The sequence below is a fragment of the Hypanus sabinus genome, chromosome 10 (genome assembly GCF_030144855.1).
Source record: "Hypanus sabinus isolate sHypSab1 chromosome 10, sHypSab1.hap1, whole genome shotgun sequence".
Classification (NCBI taxonomy): domain Eukaryota; kingdom Metazoa; phylum Chordata; class Chondrichthyes; order Myliobatiformes; family Dasyatidae; genus Hypanus; species Hypanus sabinus.
In genome coordinates this window covers 140,743,898-140,769,393 of record NC_082715.1, presented here as the reverse complement: position 1 = coordinate 140,769,393, position 25,496 = coordinate 140,743,898, and the positions used below count along the sequence as shown (strand labels likewise).

Below are 25,496 nucleotides of genomic sequence, written 5' to 3'. Positions count from 1 at the left end.
GAAGGAACACAGCAGGTCAGTCAGCGTCAATGGAAATGAATAAACAGTTAATGTTTCGGGCTGAGACCTGACCTGCTGAGTTCCTCTGGCATTTTGCATTTGTTCCTCTTCAAAACAGATTATGCTTTTTAAAAATCTAATACAAACTCAATACAGAGGACAGAATTTTGTTTAAGTCATAATGAAAGTGGTGATTAACAAAACTAGGCATTTTATTTGCTTATGAGTATTTTGGTGAGTGTTATTTATTGGTTCTTTGTGTAGTAGAAGGGGAGGAAAATCATTTTTTCCTCTGGTCATAGCCTCTACACCACATCATCACCATCAGAGCACTTTGTCTTAGAACGTCAAATCTAATTTGCGACTTGTATTTAGTATGATGAGTAACTCCTATATTTTTTAATCTTGCTCTATATCTTAATCACCTATATTGAGTAAATTGGTGCTTGGTTTTATGTCACGAGTTGAAATAACAATAAGAAAAAAATTCTACTAGCAAAGGACTACGAGGAACCAAGCAGTTAAAATTAATTTACACACTTAAACTGGTTCATTTTCACACCAGCTATACTTACTATGTCATAATTGATCTCTCTGTTCCTCACTGACTGCACATTTAGCATAATGTACTGGGTAGCACTTGATACTGTGTTCAAGGATAAGCTGATAAATTTATCACTCTTGCACTTGACTGAAGCAAGATGGTTTTGGCAATAATTGCTAATGTCTGCTGATAAAGGCTATGTCATGAGGCCGTGTTTCAGATACTGGCTTCTATAAAGCATACAAGATGAAATAGGTTGATCTTTTATCAAATACATTTAAATTTTAAATAAATTACATGATTTCAAGCTTCCTTTCTCTAACAGTGAAATAATAGCATGAGAAAGCAGTGTTAATCGCTTTTAAATAACGTGGAACATCATTTTGTTGGAAATCAAATTTTGAGTTGATTTCAGAAGTTGAAACTTGGCACCTGTCAATGCAGCCTGGTAGGAATATCATGTATATAATTCAAATTTTGCTATATATTGCTATTGAAGGTCGACTTTCAATCAGGTGAAATGTTAGCACAGATTTATAGGACTTGTCTGCATTCTTTGCACTTTGAAATGGCTCAGATGTGACATTTTGATATTAAACTGTTCTCAATCAACTGGCAGAACTTTTCAGAGCGTTTAAAGCAAAAAGCAATGTATTAAAGGTTTCATTTTTATATACACTTGGTAACTTGAGCTTTACTCCACTGTACAATGAGCTTCTTTAATTCTAACAGGTACCCTTTATTAAACTGTTCTCCTTTTATTTCTAAACATCGCATCTTTGTAATGGATAAAACAGATCTTTTAGGGGAAGGTAAGTAATTTAACTGGTGTTTAAGAATTCACTTGTCTAAACAAATCAAAGTATGCATCTCAAAATTTAATTGCATCATTTTCTAAACTGGATAAATCACTTTGAGGTTTTTATACATATTTCTTTCCCCTCCACTGTCTTTTCCTTGATGCTTGCAATGCAGATTCTTTGGGTTCTCCTGCCCTCCCTAATGCCTCTGAAGCACAGCCAACTGATCCATTTGCAGCAGAGGCCTCCTTGAAAACTTCTCCTACAACAGCAGATGCTACCATGCCTACTGTTGCTGCCTCAGCACCAACCACTGATCTGGATCTTTTTGGAGGTCAGTTCAGGTGTTCTAACATTTTTAGCATCAAAACTGGTGCCTCCAGAAACATTTTCTGAGTTGTGTGCATTTTTAGCTGCAGCTGAGTAGAGAGTGATGGGGAATGTGGGGATATTGTTGTCATTACAAGTGAAACCTAAGAATTATATGTGGTATTACAGTTTACTGTGGAAAATGATTCACATAATCTTTTGTCCATGTAACAGCTATTATTTTTTGGTAGAAATGTATATTTTGATCTAAATGTTGGTAGTCAAGTCAAAGACCTCTTCGAGAGATTACATTTTTAAAACTGACTATAGCTTGATGTCGATATGTGCACTGAAAGAGCTTTAAGGGAAGTTGAACTGGTGGACTGGCTAAGCTTAACTGTCTGAATAAAATTTGTACCCATATAGTGAACTGAGAACACTGGGTTAATCTGGCAGCATATGTAGAGAAGAAAACTGAGTCAATGCTTCATGTTCACTGGGAGTAAACACAAATTCTGTTAGTTACTCTGGGAGGTATCACAGCTAAGGCTAGTCATGTCATCAGGTACACTTCCAGTATCAATCATTAAGTAAATATGAACCAAATTAACAATATTGCTTGTGCCCTTGCTTGGGTACTTTGAGGTCACTTCATCCCTTCTGAACTTCTGGGCTGCTTTAAGCTTTATTTTGCAACTTAACTCCAATTGACATTTGGTCAAGAGTCATTGTATTTGTCTTCCTACTAACTTAAAGGACTGGAGCTGAAGAGTGAAGAGACTTTACTGAAATTATATTAGATCTGCGAACTCAACATCTGGAGCATGATTTGTTTTAAGGCTTTTTTAAGAATGTATTTGCCATTGGAGGGAATGGAATAAAGGTTCACTCAAGTGATTCTAGGGATTTGCTTAACAAGTCAAAATTGGGTAGACTGATCTCACTGGCTAGATGTTTTGAAGAATAATAAATGGGGAATTATTTAGAGGTGTATGAGGGTGAATATGTTCAGTGTTTCCTCAAGAGAGAGAATAGAAATATAATCTAAAAAGAGACTAATGAGAAATGTCTAAAATATTTCTGAAAGTTCAATTCTCTGTTCAATAGGTCTATGGGTGCTTGATCATTGACTGTATTCTAAACAAATTTGTAGATTTTTATAAGCACAGCATTGAGATTGGGTATTCTGTAAAGTGGAGCGGAGGAAGAAAACAGCGATGAATAGCCTTTTCCTGTTCATTAAATTGCATCCAAGTGTATAATAGTATAATTATCGACATTTGTATTCATACTTAAAGCCTCAGATTGTGCAGCAACTGCAGTAACACTAACACCTAGTTCATTTACCAAGCTAGAATTGTTGCTTGTTTTCCAGAAAGTGTAGATTCTCAACGGGTTCAGTAGCTTGCCCAAGCAGATAACTGTTGTTTTACTTAAGGGTAGATTTTATTCCATTCTCATACTGGATAAACATTTAGAAATGTTACCCAAAGAAAACCAATGCAAGTTACGGTGTTAAAGCTGATTATACAGATTTCATTTAAATCCAGTATTATGGGAACAGATTTTAAAAAGTCAACAATGTACTGTATCATTTAATGGCAGCTTAATGAACTATTTTGAGAATAAAACATGTCTAAGCTGCACAGTTGGTCAAAATAGAGTAATACAGTGGCACGTTTGTGGGTGTGTTTGTAAAGTTTATCTAAATTACCAAGCAGAGGAATGCCAAGGCCATGGAGTGATTTGAACAAGTTCGCAGCCCAAAGGTAACACCATTGGATTCAGTACCAATGTTGTCATGGATCAAGTCTTGGTTTAAGTTTGGATATTTGTCTTTTCTCCTGTGCTTATGCAAAAGATGTAAGTGTTCATAGCAAGGTCAACTTTTGTGCATATCCACAGTTGCTTTTATAGTTAGGATAAGCTACTGCCTTGGTGATGATTTCACTGGCCCAGGATGTTGACTGCAACAATGAAGGAAGAATGATATATTTTCAAGTGTGACCTGGGGAAAAAAAACATAAAAGATTCTAGTTGTTGTCCTTCTAGATAGTAAATGTCATGAGTGTCAAAGGTATTTTCAAAGCGATCTTACTACATTCCTAAGTTTATAGAAAGATTTAGGGGAATCAAGCAGGAGACCATGCTTCTACCCCCAACTGGTATTAGGACCTCAACTAGTTAACTGGTCATTGGTGACATAGGTCATTAGTGATGGAGGATTTAATGATGGTGTTATTGTTGATTGATTGTGAAGAAATACTAGTTAAATGCTCTTGTAGAAGATGTTCATTATTTAGAACACTTGTAGCACCATTGTGTTTTCCCACTTATTTGTCTGTGTTTTAATTTCATTTAGATCTTGTTGCATGCAAAACCTTTTCTTTAATTGAGGATCTGAGTGAATTAGTGCATTGCACAAACATCATTGTGAAGTTCTTGATTCACTAACACTGAGAAAAAGTCTGTGCACATCCACTCTACCTATACCATCATAATTTTATAAATTTCTTCAAATGGTACAGTTCACCCCCCCCCCCATCCTCCCATACTCCAATGAAAGAAGTCCTAATCTGCTCAACCTCTCTCCATAAGTCCCTCAGGTTCCAGCAACAACCTCATAAATCTCCTCTGCACTCTTTCCATCATTCCCACAGCAGGTTGACCAAACCTGAACACCTCACCAACATTTTGTAACACTCCAGATTCTATTTTCTATACTCAGTGCTCTGACCAATGAAGGCCACCGTACCATAAGATTTCTTCGCCACCCTGTTTACTGTGATGCCTCTTTCACGGAACCGTGTAGCTGTACTCCTTATTTCTAACCATTATGGAAGGAAGATTATTGATAAAGATGTTTGAACCCTGAATAATCTGCAGGTTTATCCTGGGCCTGAAAAGGTTGACATCAATTAACCAATGCCCAGATGACTCCGAGCTATTTGAAATTTTCTCCCTTAATTCCCACTGACCAGTTTTATAGGAGTTCTTTGCTGTCACATCCCTTGATTACTCTTCTCTGACTCATGGAATTTGATTCCTGTCGTAATGTGGCTAGGAGCTGTAATTGAGTAGATTACACACTTTCTATTTCATATCAGAATCAGCTGGACATTGTCAACTGTGAATATAGAGACTCCAAGAGGAGGCAAAAATGATATGACCACTCATTTCATTTTTAGCATTACAGCTTGTCATTTGTAAGGATGGGAAATTTGTTGATTTTACTGTTTACAATTTACAAGTGGATATGCAAAGACTGCAGAACTATTTATTTGTTTGTTGAGATACAGCGTGAAGATAGGCTTTTCCAGCCTTTCCACACAACCCAGCACTCTCCTGATTCAATCCTAGCCTAATTACAGATCAATTTACAATGACCAATTACCTACCAACCTGTGCGTCTTTAGACTGTGGGAAGAAATCGGAGCACCCGGAGGAAACCTGAGCGGTCACAGGAAGAATGTGCAAACTCCTTACAGGCAGCGTCAAGAATTGAACCTTGGTCTCCTGTACTGTAAAGCATTGTGCTAACCACTATACTACTCTGCCACCTTACAGTACTATATATTAGATCACCTGGTTGTGTACAATGTGCCTTTTAATTAAGTAATATAAACTGCAACTCAGAAACTGAAGTTGATGTCAGGAGAAAGCTGTGCAGTAAATCATTGTGTTCAAATCTAGAAGGAAAATTAAGTCTGGCTAATGGTTTCAATTGCAGATGGGCTGAGATTAGATTAGACTGATATTACAGTTAAAGAAACAGTAGTGTTGATGCTATTGGTCTGGCAATGGTCTCATGGGTTTCCTCCGCGTGCTCCAGTTTCCTCGCACATTCTATAGATTTATGAGTCACTAGATTAATTAGTGAGATAGGTATAATTGGGCAGTGTGGCTTGTTGGGCCAAAGGGGCCTGTTACTGTACTGTAAATCTCAGAAATTGACCATTGATCGAAATGAAGGATACAGTGGCAAGGAAGAGGAAACGATTTGTGGCATCACCTATTAAAGAGACCAGCTGGTTGGTGTGTAATTCAGTGAGTATGTGACTGAGGTTGTAGTACTGGTGAAGACATTAGAGGTAATGCTGGACTGAAAGCTAGTGTGGACCAGTGGGTAAACACAACGTTGCACATTGGAATACACACAAAATGCTGGCGGAACTCTGCAGGTCAGGCAACATCCACAGTTAATCTTTCAGGCTGAGTCCTGATGAAGGGTCTTGGTGCAAAATGTTGACTTTATTACATTTAAATTTAGAGGTACAGTGTGGAACAATCACTTCTGTCCCAATGAGTTGCACTGTCCCAATTGGTCTACTGACTGGTTTGTCTTTGGACTGTGCGAAGAAACAGAAGCAATCAGAGGAAATGCCAGTTGTTCAAGGGAGAATGAACAAACTCCTTACATATGGCAACACACACAAAATGCTGGTGGAACGCAGCAGGCCAGGCAGCATCTATTGGGAGAAGCGCTGTCCAAGACCCTTTGTCAGGACTAACCAAAAGGAGAGATAGTAAGAGATTTGAAAGTAGTAATGCCCCTCCTCCTCTTCTTACCCCATCCCCCATATTACCCCATATTTAGTTGTTTGCCTGTTCTCCATCTCCCTCTGGTGTTCCCCTCCCCTTTCTTTCTCCCGAGGCCTCCCGTCCCATGATCCTTTCCCTTCTCCAGCTCTCTATATCTTTCGCCAATCACCTTTCCAGCTCTTAGCTTCATCCCACCCCCTCCGGTCTACTCCTATCATTTTGCATTTCCCCCTCCCCCCACTACTTTCAAATCTCTTACTATCTTTCCTTTCGGTTAGTCCTGACGAAGGGTCTCGACCCAAAACGTTGACAGTGCTTCTCCCTATAGATGCTGCCTGGCCTGTTGTGTTCCACCAGCGTTTTATGTGTGTTGTTGTTTGAACTTCCAGCATCTACAGATTTCCTCGTGTTTGCTCCTTACAAATGGCACCGGAATTGATCTTGGATCTCCGGAACACCATGAGCTGCAATAATGTCATACTAACCGCTGTGCTATGGTGGTACTCTTTTCGTAGATGCTGCTTGACCTGCTGAGTTCCACCAGCATGTTGTGTGTTCTCCTCTGGATTTCCAACATCTGCAGAATCTTGTGTTTATGGAATGTGAGCAGTGTCGTTTGATATCAGTCTGTGTCAATGGGAAAAGAACAGCAAAGAAAGCATCGGAATCATTAAGCCTACTGGCATGATTTTGGTTTTCAGCAGCAAGTGAACAGTGAAGTTATTACACCTGGCGGAAAAAAAGATGTGGTGATAGCGAGTATTGGTTTGAGGGTCATAATGCTTTGGCAACCAGTGAGATAAACTGAGGAATAAAATGTTCAAAGAAGTAGCTAATGTGGAGGAGTTGTAAATCTTTCTATATTCATATTGATCTTGGTCTTCTTGGGTGATGTCACAGAGTACATTACAATGAAATAGAGGGTGGGTGAAGGTTAAGCTTTGGAGAACTTTGGGGACAAAAGTGAAGAAAAGCCACTGTAAGTTGTTAAAGTTGAAATTCAACAATTGTACAACAAAGGAGGTGTGACCCAACATGAGCAGCTTCAGGGAAGTCATGAATGATCTCTTAGATTATGGTATCTTTGCTAAGAATTGTTTCAGTGAATCAGCGTATTACCTCACTGATATCGCCATTCTCATTACTTTTTGATTCAAGGGCATGATACTATAGGACATAGTAGCATAGTGGGTAACAACGCTATTACAGCTCGAGGCTCTGGAATTCAGAGTTCAATTCTAGCATCAGCTGTAAGAAAGTGTACCTTCTGCCCATGAGCACATGCATTTACTTCAGGTGCCCCAGGTTCCACCCACAGTCCAAAGATGTACTGGTTAGTAGGTTAATTAGTCATTATAAACTGTCCTGTGATTAGGCTAGGGTGGGTTGCTGTGTGATGTGGCTCATTGGGCTGGAAGGACCTGTTCCACGTAGTGTCTCTGAAAAAATAAATAAATAAAACAAACCATTTGATCGTTTGAATATGACCTATTGCTCCTTACAAGAATGACTGCAATCACATTTGAATTGAAAATAATTGTTCTCCTTTTTGAACGTAAGCATGCAATGTAAAGTGAGAAGTGTGGATTGTACTAGTTCCATCAATGAACATGCTTGAAGTGTTAATCAGTTTCAAGACTGTCTTCATTGTATTTCCACCTGCTGTTGGATAACTCCATTCCCTATTGGGGATCACTTCAGTGAAATATTCTGTTGATCTAAGTCACAAGCAAGCATAAGGAACCATTACATAGATATGCATGATGGTACACAATTTTTCTATGTTTATCCATGTTGTTTAGAACAGATCATACATTCACCTCTGCCCAGGTGATTTTCTGCATGATGACTTATAAAAGTAGATCTGTAAATTTTAATGTGTATGCACTGTAATGGGGACTTTTGAAATGCCTTTAGCTTACAAACTTGTGACTTGTTTCTTGCTCTACATATCCCTGTTTTTCTTTTTGCTTTTCCTTCCATTTTCTGTTGTGAATGGTGTTGGTAATGCATCTTAGATGCATTTGCAGCTTCTCCTACAGAAGAACCCGCAACATCTGAAGGGGTGGGAGTGGCAGCAGCCCCTGCAACAACAGCAGCCGCAGCAGCAGCACTTGATGCATGTGCTGGAACTGGTGGGTCTCATTACCTTACTAACACGTCATGAATTGTATACGATTCTTCTTGTGTGCCAAAATTCTCAGACCTATCTAAAATTTACTAAGATATTTTCAACTAATGGAAGTTGTATAGTGTTATGCACCTCACTAGAACATTCTTTTAGTCTTTAAAATCCTTGAACTGTTCTCAACAGTTCCTACAATGTTCTTTTATCACATAAATTCATAGCACAATTTCACTTCACAGACTCAAGTAGTAGTGTCTTGAATATATAAAAACATTTCATATTATTGCAGAATACAGTGGATTCCAGTTAATTGGGATGCATTGGGACCAGTACAATTTATCCCAATTAAGAGGCTGGCCTGCTTTCTTTCTTTTTCAATCTTTTTATTGAGTTTCATATAAATATAAAAAAAACATAACATAATAATGAATAGGTTATGAATACAATAGACTTGAAATTACATTAATAATAAGATAATAATATCCTATTAAACATCAACAAAAAAAGTACATTAATCAATCAAGTCTATATAATTATATCTGAAAAAAAAACAAATAATCGTGAAAAGAAAAAGAAAATTGGAAAATATATAAAAGAGAATATATATTGAAAAAAAACACTAAACTACTAAACTAAACTAAACTAACATGGGCAATAATAACAGTTTATAAGTATATGATAGTGTCAAAGAACTCCAGAACTCCATACCTGAACAAGAATAAGCAGAGAGAAGGTCTGGAAAAGGCCAAATTAATTCATATGAAAATGTCGAATGAACGGTCCCCAAGTTTCTTCAAATTTAATTGATGAGTCAAAAATAGTGCTTCTAATTTTTTCCAAACTCAGATGAGAAATAGTTTGAAAAAGCCACTGAGACGTGGAAGGAGCATTTACTTCTTTCCAATTTTGTAATATAGACCTTCTGGCCATTAATGTTACAAAAGCAATCATTCGTCTGATTGAAGGAGAAAACTGATTACCATCCTCATTTGGTATACCAAAAATTGCAGTAATAAAATGAGGTTGTAAATCGATATTCCAAATTGAGGAAATGGTAACAAATATGTCCTTCCAATAGTTATGTAAAGTGGGACATGACCAAAACATGTGGGTCAATGAAGCCACTTCTGAATGACATCTGTCACATTGAGGGTTAATATGAGAATAGAATCGAGCAAGCTTATCTTTAGACATATAAGCTCTGTGTACAATTTTAAATTGTATTAAAGCATGTTTAGCACATACAGAAGAAGAATTAACCATTTGTAAAATTTTTTCCCATTTATCTGTTGATATATTGTATCGAAGTTCTTTTTCCCATTGTTGTTTAATTCTATCAGATATTTCTGGTTGTATCTTCATAATCATATTATAAATAAAAGCTACTAATCCCTTCTGACAAGGATTTAAGGTAAAAATCAAATCTGAGAAATCCATTGAAGTTGAATTGGGAAAAGATGGTAGAACTTTATGTAAAAATTTCTGATTTGTAAATATCTGAAAAAATTAGATTTAGGTAATTTAAATTTATTGGAAAGTTGGTCAAAAGACATCAAAGTACCTTCAAAAAAAAGATTACGAAAACATTTTATACCTTTCCTTTTCCATATGCTAAAAGCTTGATCTGTCAAGGAAGGTTTGAAAAAAAAATTAAATAAAATAGGGCTATCAAGAACAAAGTTTTTCAGAGTAAAAAATTTACGAAATTGAAACCAAATTCGTAATGTATGTTTGATAACAGGATTAGATATCTGTTTATTGAATTTAACTAAATCAGCAGGAAGAAAAGAACCAAGAACGGAGAATAGAGAATATCCCTTTACCTCATTGCATTCCAAATTTACCCACTGTGGACACAATGGTGAGTCCAAATCTAATTTCCAATACATTAGATTACGAATATTATTCGCCCAATAGTAAAATCTAAAGTTAGGTAAGGCTAAACCACCATCTTTTTTAGATTTTTGTAATTGCCTTTTACTTAACCTGGGGTTTTTATTTTGCCACACAAATGAGGAAATTTTTGAATCAATATTGTCAAAAAAAGATTTAGGAATAAAAATTGGTAAGGCTTGAAATAAATATAAAAATTTCGGTAAAATCATCATTTTAATAGCATTAATCCGACCAACTAATGATAGGAATAAGGGAGACCATCTTGTGGTAAGGTGTTGAATTTGATGAAGCATAGGTAAAAAATTCAGTCTAAATAAATCTTTATATTTCTTGGTAATTTTTATACCTAAATAGATAAAGTTATCAGTAACAACTTTAAATGGAATCCTGTCATTCAATAAAGTTTGCGCGTTGAAGGGGAATAATTCACTCTTATCTAAGTTTAATTTGTAACCAGAAAATCTACCAAATTGAGCCAACAAGGATAAAATAGCGGGAATAGACCTGTCAGGATCAGAAATATATAACAGCAAGTCATCAGCATAAAGTGATAATTTGTATAACTTCTCATTACGGATAATACCAAAAATATTAGGAGATTCACGAATAGCAATGGCTAAAGGTTCTAATGCAATATTAAATAATAAAGGACTTAAAGGACAACCTTGTCTCGTACCACGAGATAATTGAAAAAAAGGCGATCTATAATTATTTGTAAGAACAGAAGCAACAGGTTTATAATATATTAATTTAATCCATGATATAAAATTAGGACTAAAATTAAAATTTCTCAATGCATTAAATAAGTATGTCCATTCAACTCTATCAAAAGCTTTTTCAGCATCTAATGAGATAACACATTCTGGGACTATGGGTGATGAAGTATAAATTATATTAATCAATTTTCTAACATTAAAAAAAGAATACCGATTCCTAATGAAACCAGTTTGATCTTCTGAAATAATCTGTGATAGTACCTTTTCTAATCTAGTGGCTAAAATTTTTGTAAGAATCTTAGAATCTACATTTAATGATGATATAGGGCGATAAGATGTACATGAAGTAGGATCTTTATCTTTTTTAAGAATTAGAGAGATAGTAGCTTCATAGAAAGATTGAGGTAATCTCTTCTTAACAAACGCATCATTAAAGATTTCACATAACCAAGGGGAAAGCAAAGAAGAAAAAGTTTTGAAAAATTCTACAATATAACCATCAGGGCCAGGAGCTTTCCCTGAAATCATTGATGAGATAGCCTCACCTATTTCGGCCATAGAGATAGGAGCATCAAACAAGCTACGATCTTCACCTATCAGTTTAGGAATATTCAAATTATTAAAAAAATTATCCATCATGGACAGGTCACCATCAAATTCTGATTGATATAAAGATTTATAAAAATCTTGAAAAGTGTTATTGATTTCTTTATGATCAGTAGTTAAATTACCGTCTTGTTTACGAATTTTAATAATTTGTCGCTTAGTCGAAATAGCTTTTAATTGATTAGCTAACAGTTTACCAGTTCGATCACTATGAATATAGAATTGAGCCCTGGTCCTAATTAATTGATTTTCAATTGAAGAAGATAATAATAAGCTATGTTCCATTTGAAGCTCAACTCTCTTCTTATAAAGTTCTATGGTAGGAGTCACAGAATAAATCTTATCAATTTCCTTAATTTTATCCACTAATAAAGCAATATCTAAATATCTTTGTTTCCTTTTACCAGCGGAATACGAGATAATTTGTCCACGGATAAAAGCCTTGAAAGAGTCCCAAAGTATTCCTCTGTCAATTTCTTCAGTATAGTTTGTTGAGAAAAACAAGTCAATTTGCTGTTTTATGTAGGTGACAAATTCTGGGTCTTGAAGCAGAGTAGCGTTAAGTCTCCAAGATCTAATATTATTGGAAAAGTCCGAAATCTTAATAGATAACTTCAAAGGTGCATGATCCGAAATAGTAATAGAATCATATTTACAATCAATAACATCCATTAATAACCGATGATCAATCAGGAAATAATCAATTCTAGAATAACTATGATATACATGTGAAAAAAAAGAAAATTCTTTATCTTTAGGGTTCAAAAACCGCCATATTTCTGTAATTTCCGAATCAACCATAAAAGAATTAATAAGTAAGGCTGATCTATTCGGAAGAGTTCAGATAGGTTTAGATCTATCCATCGAAGGATTCAAACAACAATTAAAATCTCCACCCATTATCAACATATATTCATTTAGATTAGGAAGAGAAGTAAATAAACGTTTAAAAAATTCAGGGCAGTCAAAGTTTGGAGCATAAATATTAACTAGAACCACTTTTCGATTAAAAAGTGAACCAGTTATCAACAAAAATCTGCCCTGTGGATCAGAAATAATTTCATGATGTGTAAACGAAATTGAGGGGTCTATAAAAATAGACACACCCCTAATTTTGGCGGTACAATTCGAGTGAAATTGTTGACCTTCCCAGAACCTAAAAAAACGTTGATTATCCTCCCTCCTAATATGGGTCTCCTGTGCAAAAATAATATTAGCGTTCAATCTATGGAATACTTTAAATATTTTTTTACGTTTAATCGGATGATTTAAACCATTAGTATTCCAAGAGATAAAGTTAATAGATTTATCCATCATGCCAATATTAGTTGTGTGTATCATAAAAGGTTAAAAAGACACATAACCCATAATTCAGGAAGAAGGAAAATAGATTCAGGAGCAACCGGAGAACATGACACCTCAACAATATTAATAATTTAAAGTCGGCCCATAAACTAAAAGCAAAAAAATAAAAAGCAAAGGCGTGAAAAAAGATCCCTACCCCCTCCCCCCACCCTTCGAAAGAAAGCCAAGCGGCAGGCGCATAATCTAACACTAACCTTACCCCCATTTCAAGATGGCAGCTCCATAAAAAGATTAAAAAAAAACTATGTAACACCCAGATTTAAATATAGGGTTGCAAAAAGAAAATATATATGAATCAGAATGAAAAAACTAATATAATAAAACAATCATTAATAAAAAAAGTATAACCATTAAAATTTAAAAGTGTAATATACCTTTAAAAAAAAATTCCATATTCAAATACAAGAAAGATGATGTTTCAAAAGCAAAGACTTATGGGAAGAAGAAACGACATTTTGAAAAAGCCACCTTACAAAATATAACTGTAAATTCAGCAATCTATTAAAAAAGTTTAATAAAAAAAAGTTATCAAAATAGGATGGCCTGCTTACCAGAAGTTTTATGGAATTGGTTAAAAAAAAGGTATAAAACAGACAAGCTGCCAATTAACTGAGTACAAAATTATTTATTTAAATGAAATACACAACAAATTAGAACAGTACCAGTACTAATGCAGTGCTATAAAACTAATGTCAGCTGGTGTCAAATCTTTTCATGACATCTTGGCAAAGGTCTGAAATTTTTTAGTTAAAATAGAAAATAAATTATCAAAAATCACTGCTTTTTGAATTCATGTCCATTGGCCTAAATAGGTAGCATAACATAAGCAGACTCAACTGATGCTATTTAAAACTGTACACTTTTAGCATGGTGTAGTGTCTCTCAGCTGATACTACTTAGAAACTGTTTGGCAAAAGTTTCTTGATCCAGTTAGGTGGCATAGTGTCCCAAATAAAGGAAGGGAACCCAGCTATTTTTTTGATTAGATTTTGTTCTTTAAGAGTTGTTCCGAATAAGTGCCTATCCCATTAACTGATGGCCTGCTTAACTGGAATCCACTGTAATATGAAGTGTTTTTATATCTAAGACATTAGTATTTCCTGGACTGTATTTTTTCCCTTCCCATTTCATACCTCTTATCCTCCTCTGCAACACCCCCCCCCCCAATTTCTCCAATCATATGCTTCCTGCCATGCATCCTCTTACAGCAGCTAACTGGGAGGTTAGTATAGAGTGCGAGTTTCTTTTTTGAAAGTGGTTCACTTATTTGCTGTAACTGATGAAAGCATCTCCTTTAAATTTGATGTGCACATTTCTATTGGTATACACAATCTCTGAGCATGCCACCATATTATTTAATAAACAAGCCAAATTATATTAAGTTATGCACATGGTCCTGAATTTGTGAGCTTGTCCTGGTTTTGCATCACTGGCATGATTTTGGCAAAACATTGGAATGGCATGAACAGATTTTTATGCCACTCCAGTAATTTCACAGTTCTCAATGTTAGGAAGACTTGTGTAAATTAAGGCACCTTATTTTCTTCCCCAACCATGATTTATAGCAACTGCAGATCATGAGCTAGTTAACCTCATGGGAAAAATATCCAGTTAACCTGCACTCAAAAATTGCTTGATATTTTGCTATTAGAAATAGGAAACTTCAGAAGTTTTCTTCTCATTCAAGCTTAAGTACAGTTAAATACCAACAATTAATGTAAGTTGAAGTTCAGCAACAGATACATGGCATTTTCTGAGCTACTTTGAGTAAATGCTGTGAGCTTTCTTAGACAGTTATTGATCCCAATAAAGACCATACCGCTTTTGAGAATTTTCAGTTGGATTAATTGTGTAGCATGAATTTAGAATTGGCATCTTGCATCCTAGTGTTGAAAGTAAATTTATTATAAAATTATGTATATGTCACCAGATACTACTCTGGAATTCACTTTCTTGCAGATATTCACAGTAGAACAAAGAAGTACAGTAGAATCAATGAAAAAATACACAGACTGACAACCAATGTCCAAAAGAAGACAATGTGCAAATACATAATTAATTAATACTAAGAGCATGAATTGTAGAGCGCTTCAAAGAGAGTCAGTAGGATGTGGAATCAGTTTAGAGTTGAGGTGAGGTGAAGTTATCCAGGCTGATTCAAGGCCCTGATAGTTGAAGGGTAATAACTATTTCTGAATCCACCTTTGATTCAGCCAACAACTTAAATATGGCACTGGAGTTGTACTTAGCCTCCCAGGAACACGTATAAAGCAAGTAGATCAGGGGACTCAGCAGACTGCCTAGTCTCAGTGTTAACTTCAGTTGGTCTAATGGCCCAATTCTGCCCCTATTACTTATGGTCAAAAAGTTCAAAATTCAAAGTAAATTTTATTATCGAAATATGTATAGTCACCATATAAACCCCGCGGTTCATTTTTTTTATGGGCATATTCAACAAATCTATAGAATAGAAACTATAATGAGATCAATGAAACACTACCCAACTAGGCCATTCAACTAGAACACAGAAGATAACAAATTGTGCAAATGCAAATATAAATAAATAGCAATAAATAATGAGAACATGAGATGAAGGGTCCTTGGGAGTGAATCCATTGGTTGTGAGAACATTTCAATGGTAGGACAAGTGAAGTTGTATGAAGTGATTCCCTTTTTTTCAAGAGTTTGATGGCTGAGGGGTTGTAACTGTTCTTGAACCTGGTGGTGCAAGTCTTGGGGCTCTTGAACCTTTTACCTGATGGCAGCTGCGAAACGAGAGCATGACCAGAGTGGTGAGGATCCCTGTTGATGGATGCAGCCTTCCTACGACAGTGCTTCATATGGATGTGTTCAATGGTTGGGTGGGCTTTACCTGTGATGTACTGGGCTGAAACCACTACCTTTTGTAGAAATTTCCTTTTTTCCATATCAGGCTGTGATGCAGCCAGTCAATGTACTCTCCACTACACATCTAAGGAAATAGAGGTGCTACCGTGCTTTCTTTGTAATTGTACTTAGGGCAGGACAGGTCCTCTGAAATAATACTACCGAGGAATTTAAAGTTGCTAACCCTCTCTACCTCTGATCCCTCGATGAGGACAGACTCCTGGATCTCAGGTTTCCTTCTCCTGAAACTTATAATCAGCTCTTTGCTTTTGCCAGCATTGAGTGAGTGAGAGGTTGTTGTTATGGCACCACTCAGCCAGATTTTCAATCTCCCTCCTATATGCTGATTCACCACCACTTTTGACTTGGCCCACGGCAGTGGTGTCATCAGCAAAATTGATAATGGCATTGAAGCTGTGCTTAGCCTCACAGTCTTAAGTGTAAAGCAAGTAGAGCAGAGGGCTGTGCACACAGCCTTGTGGTGCACCTCATCATTATGAAACTCATTGATGCTAGATATTTAAAGCACTAGAAATGCAGTCAAGAGTAGGCTGTTAATGTAGGAAAAGTTCATTGGCAAGTTGCCCAATCAGTCAAGCATTGTCTTGAGATTAACTTGCATTTATTAAGTACATTTTTCATTGGCTTGGAATTTGGATTTAGTGTGATACCGTAAGGGATTACTGCTGTTCTTCTAGGAAGTTTCCCATCCAGATCTAGCAAGTTATTTGCGGAACCCATTAGTTTAAACACAGTTCAGAGAGATTCTTAGCATCAGATATTTCTATGGTTCCAGTAAGTTGATTGAATGACCAGTAATATGAAGTATTTGTTGTCAACTTAACACGAGACAGCAGATTTTCATTAAATATTATACAGTGTTGAATATTAGAGTATTATATGCATGATAAATAGCTCAGTGGGGAAGGACCACAGTTATGGGTTTTTCTGCTACTATAGAAGGAAGGACAGGGTTGGGTGAAGAGGCCCCTCAATTACTGTAGCTGTATGGCACCACACTCAGGACCACATGAGTGGCCGCAATGCTATTAATATGTAGGAATGTAATAGAACAGAAGAGAAAGCATTGAGTATGAATGTAAGAATAAAAAGGCATTGTACAGTTTATTCTTAAAGATTTTTATTACCTATAAAGTTTATTTGTATATACAAATACATACTGTACATGATTGAGACAAGTTAAAATATTTCTTTCGAAAAAATATATTTATTTTTCCTTTATTTCAAGATAATATTTGTCAAGAAATTGTACTTGAATGTTAGCAGTAAGAGTTGTCTGAGCAGTAATTATGGCTTATGTTGGCATTAAACTCTTGGAATTTGTGCAACAAATGTAACATTTTCTAGACTTTGACAGTGATAAAATTGTGAATTTAAAACATTCCTTCCATTAAATAAGGCTCCAAATGTTCTTTATAAGAGGAAAAGAATTAATCACTCAGCTCCTGGAATATTATAGATTATAGAAATATCAAGTAAAAACGAATCAATTCAGCAGATTTACACCATGTGTTTTAAATGCAGGCTTGTTTTGTTGTCATCCAACCACTTGAGGGAGTTAAATACTCTTCAACTTGGGATCCTTCAAGATGACCATAATTATGCCTGGAAATTCCAGTGTTCTGATTAGTAACAGGGCATAGAACATTACAGCACAGTGCAGACCTGCAATTTTGTGCTGACCTTTTAACCTACTTTTAAGATCTTTCCTTTCCAATATCTCTACGTTTTTCTATCATCCATGTATCTAAGACTGCCCATAATGTATCTCTGTCACCACCCCTGACAGGGTCTCTGTGTAAAAGAAAAAGAAACTTACCTGTGACATCCCCCGCCCCCCATACTTTCCTCTAATCACCTCACATTTATGCTCCTGGCCGCTGGGTATTAGCCATTTCTGTCCTGAGAAAATATCTCTGACTGTCCGCTTGATCCATGCTTCTTACCATCTTGACCACCTCAATCAAGTCACTTCCCATCCTCCTTCACTCCAAGGAGAAAAGCCATAGCTCTCTAAACATATTCCCTTTAATCACAGCTTAAGGATAAAGGGGAAGCCTTTTAGGACCGAGATAAGGAAAAATTTCTTCATACAGGGAGTGGTGAATCTGTGGAATTCTCTGCCACAGGAAACAGTTGAGGCCGGTTCATTGGCTATATTTAAGAGGAAGTTAGATATGGCCCTTGTGGCTAAAGGGATCGGGGGTATGGAGAGAAAGCAGGTACAGGGTTCTGAGTTGGATGATCAACCATGATCGTACTGAATGGTGGTGCAGGCTTGAGGGGCCGAATGGCCTACATCTGCACCTATTTTCTATGTTTCTGTTTCTATCTAGGCAGCATCCAGGTAAATCTTCTCTGTAACATTGAGGAAGCTAGCAATTGTTAAGTACTGTCCAATATTATAGCAGTGATCATGCTTCAAAAATACTTAATTGGCTGCCGAACACTAAGATACATGATAATGAAAGATATTATAATGAAATATATTCAAATTATTTCAGTGCAAACTGTTTCAATGCTCAAGGTTTTGAGGAGTCAACTTTGTAAAGGTTACAGAAGGCAAAAAGGGTCTGCCAGCAGTGATGACACCCAGTTTTTAAGAAGAGGTATTTTGTGTGATTTAGCTGATACATAATTGAAGGTTACCCAAGCAAGGGTTAATTAATGGGATGTGCTGGGGTTGGGAGTGAGGCCAGGAAGAAATTGGGAAGTGTAATTTTGGCTCAATAGGAATATATGTGTGGTCTGAACAAGGCTGCGATAGTTTGGGCTAAATTCAAGTTAATGGGTAATGGTAGTATATTGGGGAAACATCTTAGGCTGATTGAGTCTGGAGAAGAGAGCCTTCCTTGTAGAAGGAGCAAAGGTAGGCTTAATGACCATGAGGTGTAGAAGCAGAATTAGTCTGCTCCTCCACTCCATCATGGCTTATTTATTATCCCTTTCAACCCCATTCTCCTGCCTTCTCCCTGTAACCCAGGACATCCTGATTAATCAAAAACCTCTCAGCTTTCACTTCAAGAATACTCAATGCCTTGGCCTTCAGTCATCTATGGCAATGAATTCCACAGATTCACCGCCCTCTGGCTAAAGAAATTTTTCCTCATCTCTGTTCTAAGTGGATATCCCTCCATTCTGAGGCTGTGCCCTCTGGCTGTAGACTGTCCCACTATAAGAAAATCCCCTCCACATCCACTTTAACTAAGCTTTTCAATATTTGATAGGTTTCAATTAGATCCCCCTACCCATTCTTCTGAATTCCAGTAAGTACAGCCCCAGAGCCATCAAATGCTCTTCATATTTTAACCCTTTCATTCCTAGGATAATTCTTGTATACCTCCTCTGGACCCTCTCCAATGCCAGCACATCTTTTCTTAGATAAGTGACCCAAAACTGCTCACATTACTCGTAAGTGTGGTCTGGGCAATGCCTTATAAAGCCCCAGGATTACATCCTTGCTTTTGTATTCTAGTCGTCTCAAAATGAATGCTAGCATTGCATTTACCCTCCTTAACACTGACTCAAACTGCAAGTTAACTTTTTGGGAATTCTGCACAAGGACTCCTAAGGCCCTTTGCACCTCAAATCGGGAGATTTTTCAGTTTTCTCCCCATTTTAAAAAGTAGTCTGCATCTTTATTCTTTCTATCAAAGTGCATGGCCTACACTATATTCCATCTGCCACTTCTTTGTCCATTCTCCCAATTTAAGTACTCCTGCAGAGTTGAGGAAGACACCCTAATTCCTCAACTCTACCAGTCCCTCCATCTATCTTCGTAATATCCACAAACTTGATCACAAAGCCATTATTTCCATCATTCATATCATTGATTTGGATATAAATGTAAAATACAACATGAAAAGAAGTGGTCCATCCCGACATCAACCTTTGTGTCATACCACTGGTCCCGGCAGCCAACCAGAAAGTCATACTTTATTCCTACTCTTTGCCTCCTGCCAATCAAACAATCTTCCATCCATGTTAGTATCTTTCCTGTAATACCATGTGTGGCACCTTATTAAAGACCCCCTGAAAATAAATAAATAAATAAATAAAATCCAGTTACTCTACTTTGTCTATCCTACCTGTTATTTCCTCAAAAAATTCCAATATATATTTCAGGCAAGATTTTCAATTAAGGAAACCATACTAACCAGCATCATTTTCCAGTTGTTTGATATCCAATTGTGTCTCTCTTTTTATATATCCAAAATGACTTTTTGTATTTTTTTTAACTATTGGCTAGCTTACCTTTATATTTAATCACAAACAAGAGAAAATCTGCAGATGCTGGAAATCTGAGCAACACACACAAAATGCTGGAGGAACTCAGCAGGCCAGGCAGCATCTTTGGAGAAGAGTACAGTGAGCATTTTGGGCTGAAACGTCGACTGTACTCTTTTCCATTGATGCTGCCTGGCCTGCTGAGTTCCTCCAGCATTTTGTGTGTATGCTTCATATTTAATCTTTTCTTTCTTTATGGTATTTTTAGTTGTTGGTTTTTAAAAGCTTTCCAATCCTGTACCTTCCCACTAGTTTTTGCTACATTATATGCTCTCTCTTTTGCTTTTATGCTATCTCTGACTCTCCTTTTCAGTCACAGTTGCCTCATCTTTCCTTGAGAATACTTCGGGATGTATGTTTCCTGTGCCTTCCAAATTGCTCCCAGAAACTCCAACCACTGCTGTTCTGCCATCATCCACACTAGTGTCCACTTCCAATAAACTTTGGCCAGCTACTCTCTCATGCCTCTGTAATTCCCTTTACTCCACTGTAATACGGACACATCCTATTTTAGCTTCTCCCTCTCAAACTGCAGAGTGAATTCTATCGCACAACGATCACTGGCTCCTAAGGGTTCCTTGATCTTAAGGTCCCTTATCAAATCTGGGTCATTATATAAACCAAACCGGAATTGCCATTCCCCAAGTGGGCTCAATCACAAGCTGCTCAAAAAAAAACACTCATAGGCATTCTATAAATTTCCTCTCTTCGGATGCAGCACCATCCTGATTTTCCAAATCTAACTGCTTATTGAAATCCCCATGACTATTACAACATTGTTCTTTTTATGCCTTGTCTATATTTGTTGCCCACATCCTGACTACTGTTCAAGTAAGTCACAGATGGTCTTTATGATAAGAAGGTATGGGTGGTTATTCTTCACTGTTGGCAAACTGCTTCCCATTTGAAAAATCAGTAATTGAATAAGGAATATTTGGCATGTATCTTTGACATTTATTTGCCCATCTTAATCTATTTTATAGTAGTTTTTTTTGTGCTCAGAAATCCACCTGAAAATTTTTGAATGGCAGACTATTTAATTGAAGTCCCAGGTCCAGTAGATAGAAATGGATACATTAAGAAATGGTTCACAGTAGCATTCAAGTGACTGGAGCCTGCGCTCCAAGTAATATAAAAAAAACATTTTAATATTGTTATTATGGTTCTCCTGCACACCTCATGAAATTCTCCATCCTTCTACCCCTGTATTTACTCCCCCAATTTTTAAACCTCACTGCTAATTTTTCATTCCTCTCCCTACATCTTGATAAACATCTGTTTCTTCAAAATGTATTTATTCTGTTTTAATGCTGTTCAGTCAGTCCATCAGCTTTTCCCTTATTGTTGCAAACTGTTTCTTCCACCTTACCGCAATTTCCTCTTGGCCATGAATATAAGCCAGTTTATTCTTTCTTTTGTTGTTATTTACAAAATTAAACTAATTCCAAATACCTTTTTGGCACTTGAAGTTTGGTTGATGAAATTCAGATGAGGCCCATTTGCAAAGGCTCCCATCTTTTGGTGTGCAAAGGCCACTTTTTTAATTTTTATTTTGGAAAGCTAAACAGTCAATACTTTCTGCACCATCCCATTGCTACTACCTGTTTAAAGCTTAATTGAAAGGTCTAGATCATAGGTGTCAAACTCAAGGCCCATGGGCCATATCCGGCCCAGCGTACAATTATATCTGGCCCGCGAGATCATTTTAGATAGATCTATTATTTTAATTAATAATGGCCCGGCAATATGAAGCCTATGATTGTGTTAATACCAATCATAAAATTAATGCTTGCTCAGCAGTCTTCTTCATAAGAAACAGAATTTGTGAAGTGAAACACTTTGTAGTTATAGCAGAGACTGAGACACATGAGAACAGGCTGAAAAAACGGAGGCAATGAAAGCTGCGTTCGCACGCGCCCGACTGATCTGGCCCGCATGAAGCTGCATTTTGCCCAATCCGGCCCGTGACCTAAAATGAGTTTGACACTCCTGGTCTAGATAGTTATGAACATGGAGAAGATGTTCCAAATAGTGGGAGAGTCTCAGACTAGAGGACAGCCTCATAATAGAAGAATACCTCTTTAGAACAGAGATAAGGAGGAATTTCTTTAGTCAGGATGGTGAATCTGTGGAATTCATTGCCATGGTTGGCTGTGGAGTTCAAGTCACTAAGTATATTTGAAATGGGGTTAATAGGTTCTCGATTGTTAAGGGTGTCAGGGTACGGAAGAATGCAAGAGAGTGTGGTTGGGTGGGATAGTAAATCAGGCGTGGTTGGATAGTGGAGCAGACTCAATGGGCTGAATGCCATAATTCGGCTCTTCTGTCTAATGGTCTTAACTGTGAATGAAACAGGAAGCCAACTCTCAATTCATACATCTTCAACAGTACCATATTAACTCTTTGTTTTTATCCATTACTTCAACTCAAAGCACTTTTTAACCTGTTGCCGTCACATCACATTTTAAACATTTGCATAGTTTATATTTTATAATTGGAAATATAATTTCTTTTTAAAAATGAAGATTGGCTTTATACCTTTTTTAAAAGAACTGTGTTCTAATCGGTAATGTGTTGTGCACTTTTCTAATTTGGGATGGTTGTAATAGGGTAAACTGTTGGCTGTGAGGAGAATGTATAAAATATTGGTTTCTTTGCATTAACTAACCCTTCTTTTCATGCAACTTTTGTAATGATGCAAAAGTATGTGACTAGGGTTAATGAAGATGTAATAAAATTGTTTTGTGGAAATGTAAGCCAATCTACTGAAATGTAGATGTTAACCCTAGCATCTTGATTGTAAACCCTGATTTTTCCATCCTCTGACCCTCTTTCTTCCCACCTCTGTCCACTTCCAAAGACCCTTTTGCACCATCAGAAGGTAGTGCAGAGGCTGCTGCTGAACTGGACCTTTTTGCTATGAAGCCTGCTGAGGCCAGCGTTCCAGCAACTACCCCCACCACTACCGTTGCAACTGCCAGTACAGCTACCGTTGCCATTACCAGCACAACTGCTAGTGTGACTACGACTGAGACTGTTACTGTAACCGCGACTGTTACTGCGACTGCTACTACTGCTACCACCACAACAGCAGATACTACTGCCACCACTACCACTGCACCTGCTCTTGATATTTTTGGTGGTAACTTTATTCTTTATCTTGGGATTTGTGAACTAAGACTGATAATTGAGCAAAATAAATCTTAATGTCAAGTATTACAAGCATTCTAATTTCTTTAGTACAAATTTGCTTAACTTCTAGTTAGCAGTCAGCTTGTGTAATCAATTTATGTTAGAACTTTTTAACTGCTCCACTTTTGTTAAAGGAGATTTGGAATTAATGTATCTTGTCTTTATTCTTAGATTTATTTGATTCTGTTCCTGAGCCAAATGCATCTACAGCTCCTAAACCTGAAGCGGGTCCTAGTATAGACCTATTTGCATCAGGTACTCAAAAAAAGAGAACATCTCATTTCCCATCTGAAATTCCCAAGCACAGACAAAAAATTTGACAACATTGTGTAATCCTTTGGAACCCGTTTTAATTTATAAAATAATTCATTTCGGAAGTAGGAATAATTCACTGTTTAACTGTTTACTTGCTTTCACTTTCGCTTTCAAAGATGCTTTTTCAACCCCTTCACGTGGGGCTTCCCCTTTGCCAGAAAGTAGTCTTACTGCTGATCTGTTATCTGGTGAGTCTTCCTATACTCTTTGAACATAAAAATTGGTAATTGTAAAAGCTAAAATGGATTGTGGCGGTTATATGAAGAAATCATTTAATTTTTATGTTCTCTGGGACAGATGCAGCTTGGTTAAGAAATGCAAATTAATAACCAGATGTACTAACGTAGACATAATTCCAAATAATGTGTATAAGAATAGAAACTTGGCATAATTATGATCCATGTGGTTAGAAGTTTATAAGATTGTGAGAGGCATAGATAGAGTAGACAGACAGTATCTTTTTCCAAAGGTTGGAATGTCTAAGACTAGAGGCCATGCATTTAAGGTGAGAGGGGTTAAGTCCAAAGGCGATGTGAGGGTCAAGTTTTTTTTTTGCACAAAAATGAATGGTGTCTGGAAGGTGCTGCCTTGGGTGGTGGTAGAGACAGATACATTAGGTACTTTTAAGAGATGTTTAGATAGATACATGAATGTGAGTAAAGTGGAATAGTATAGGTTTTGTGTAGGCAGAGAGGGTTAGTTTAGTTGATCATTTGATTACTAATTTGTACTGTTCAATGTTCTAAGGAGATAATACAAGTACCACAGAAGTTTTGGACATTAAGTGGCTTGGAGGAAGGTTGAAGGCTTGGCGATAAACAGGCTTGGAGTGACATGAAGATAGTAGAGATGTGTGGGACTGGATTGTTGGGGAAGGGAATTAAAGGCACTGGATGGATGAGAAGCCTCACAAGTTTTCCAGGAAGATGGCTAAAGAAAGAGATCAGACAAAAGCAGAACTGATTGCCCCAAAATTGGAAAGATAATACCTTGTTTTGCATGTAGTGCTTATAATAAAGCAGAACTTGGTGTTGATGGGGAAATAAATCAGCCATGATCAAATGGTTGAGCAGACTTGATGGGGCTGAATGGCATAATTCTGCTTCCATGTCTTATGGTCTAACTTCCAAGTTTCTTTGTAGGAGTATAATTACCCATAAATTGCCCTTGAGCTGCACTGTCAGTAGGCTAAGTAATGGAAAGTTATAATAGAACTAAGTTTCAAGCTGGAAAATGTAGTAAAAAGATGGAAATGGGAAAAAAGGGGAGTGTAATTAAGCTGGATGCTTGGATTCCTTAAATTGTTTGAGGACAGTTAGACATTAATTATGAGGAGGGTGACTGATTTTAGTTGATGAAGGTCAAGGATCCACAGATTAACTGAATTTTGAATAATTTAGGATACAGATGGTGGAATTGAGATTACGTATAGTGCAGTGGATTCCGGTTAACTGGGACACATCAGAACCAGTACATTTCAGCTCATTTTGGTGTCACTTAGTTGAAGTTTTATGGAAATAGTTAAAAAGGCATTAAAAGGGCAAACTACCATTCAACTGAGTAACAAATTATGCACTTAAAATACAAAACAAATTAGGACACTACCAATACTATTACAGCACTGTAAAACTATTAATTCCTAATAATTAGCAACAGAGGAATTTATCTAATGTATGCTGCCATGTTTTTTTGCTAGACTGTAAGTGAACAAAATCAATACAGATAATGAACTGCTTTCAAAGTTCAAAGTAAATTTATTATTAATATATACAGTATGTCACAATATACAAAGCTGAGATTCATTTTCTTTCTGGCATGTACAGTAAATCAAAGAAATACAATAGTCAGTGAAAAGCCACACCCAACAGGGTGGGCAAACAACCAATATG

General features: G+C 36.7%; 1 protein-coding gene across 44 annotated transcripts in view; it reads left to right on the top strand.

The window, feature by feature from the left end:
- snap91a (synaptosome associated protein 91a) overlaps positions 1 to 25,496 on the top strand; it is a 179,446-nt gene that overhangs the window by 106,015 nt on the left and 47,935 nt on the right. For 10 of the 44 annotated variants that reach the window (XM_059983127.1, XM_059983109.1, XM_059983119.1 and 7 more), the window contains 6 exons: positions 1,342 to 1,356; positions 1,520 to 1,678; positions 8,214 to 8,330; positions 22,961 to 23,242; positions 23,464 to 23,547; positions 23,724 to 23,795. The exons of 3 other annotated variants lie outside the window; for them this stretch is intronic. In XM_059983127.1, coding sequence (XP_059839110.1) covers positions 1,342 to 1,356; positions 1,520 to 1,678; positions 8,214 to 8,330; positions 22,961 to 23,242; positions 23,464 to 23,547; positions 23,724 to 23,795 — 729 coding nt within the window. The remainder of the gene's footprint in view (positions 1 to 1,341; positions 1,357 to 1,519; positions 1,679 to 8,213; positions 8,331 to 22,960; positions 23,243 to 23,463; positions 23,548 to 23,723; positions 23,796 to 25,496) is intronic. 31 more of the 44 variants (XM_059983113.1, XM_059983120.1, XM_059983128.1 and 28 more) reach the window with 19 other exon arrangements.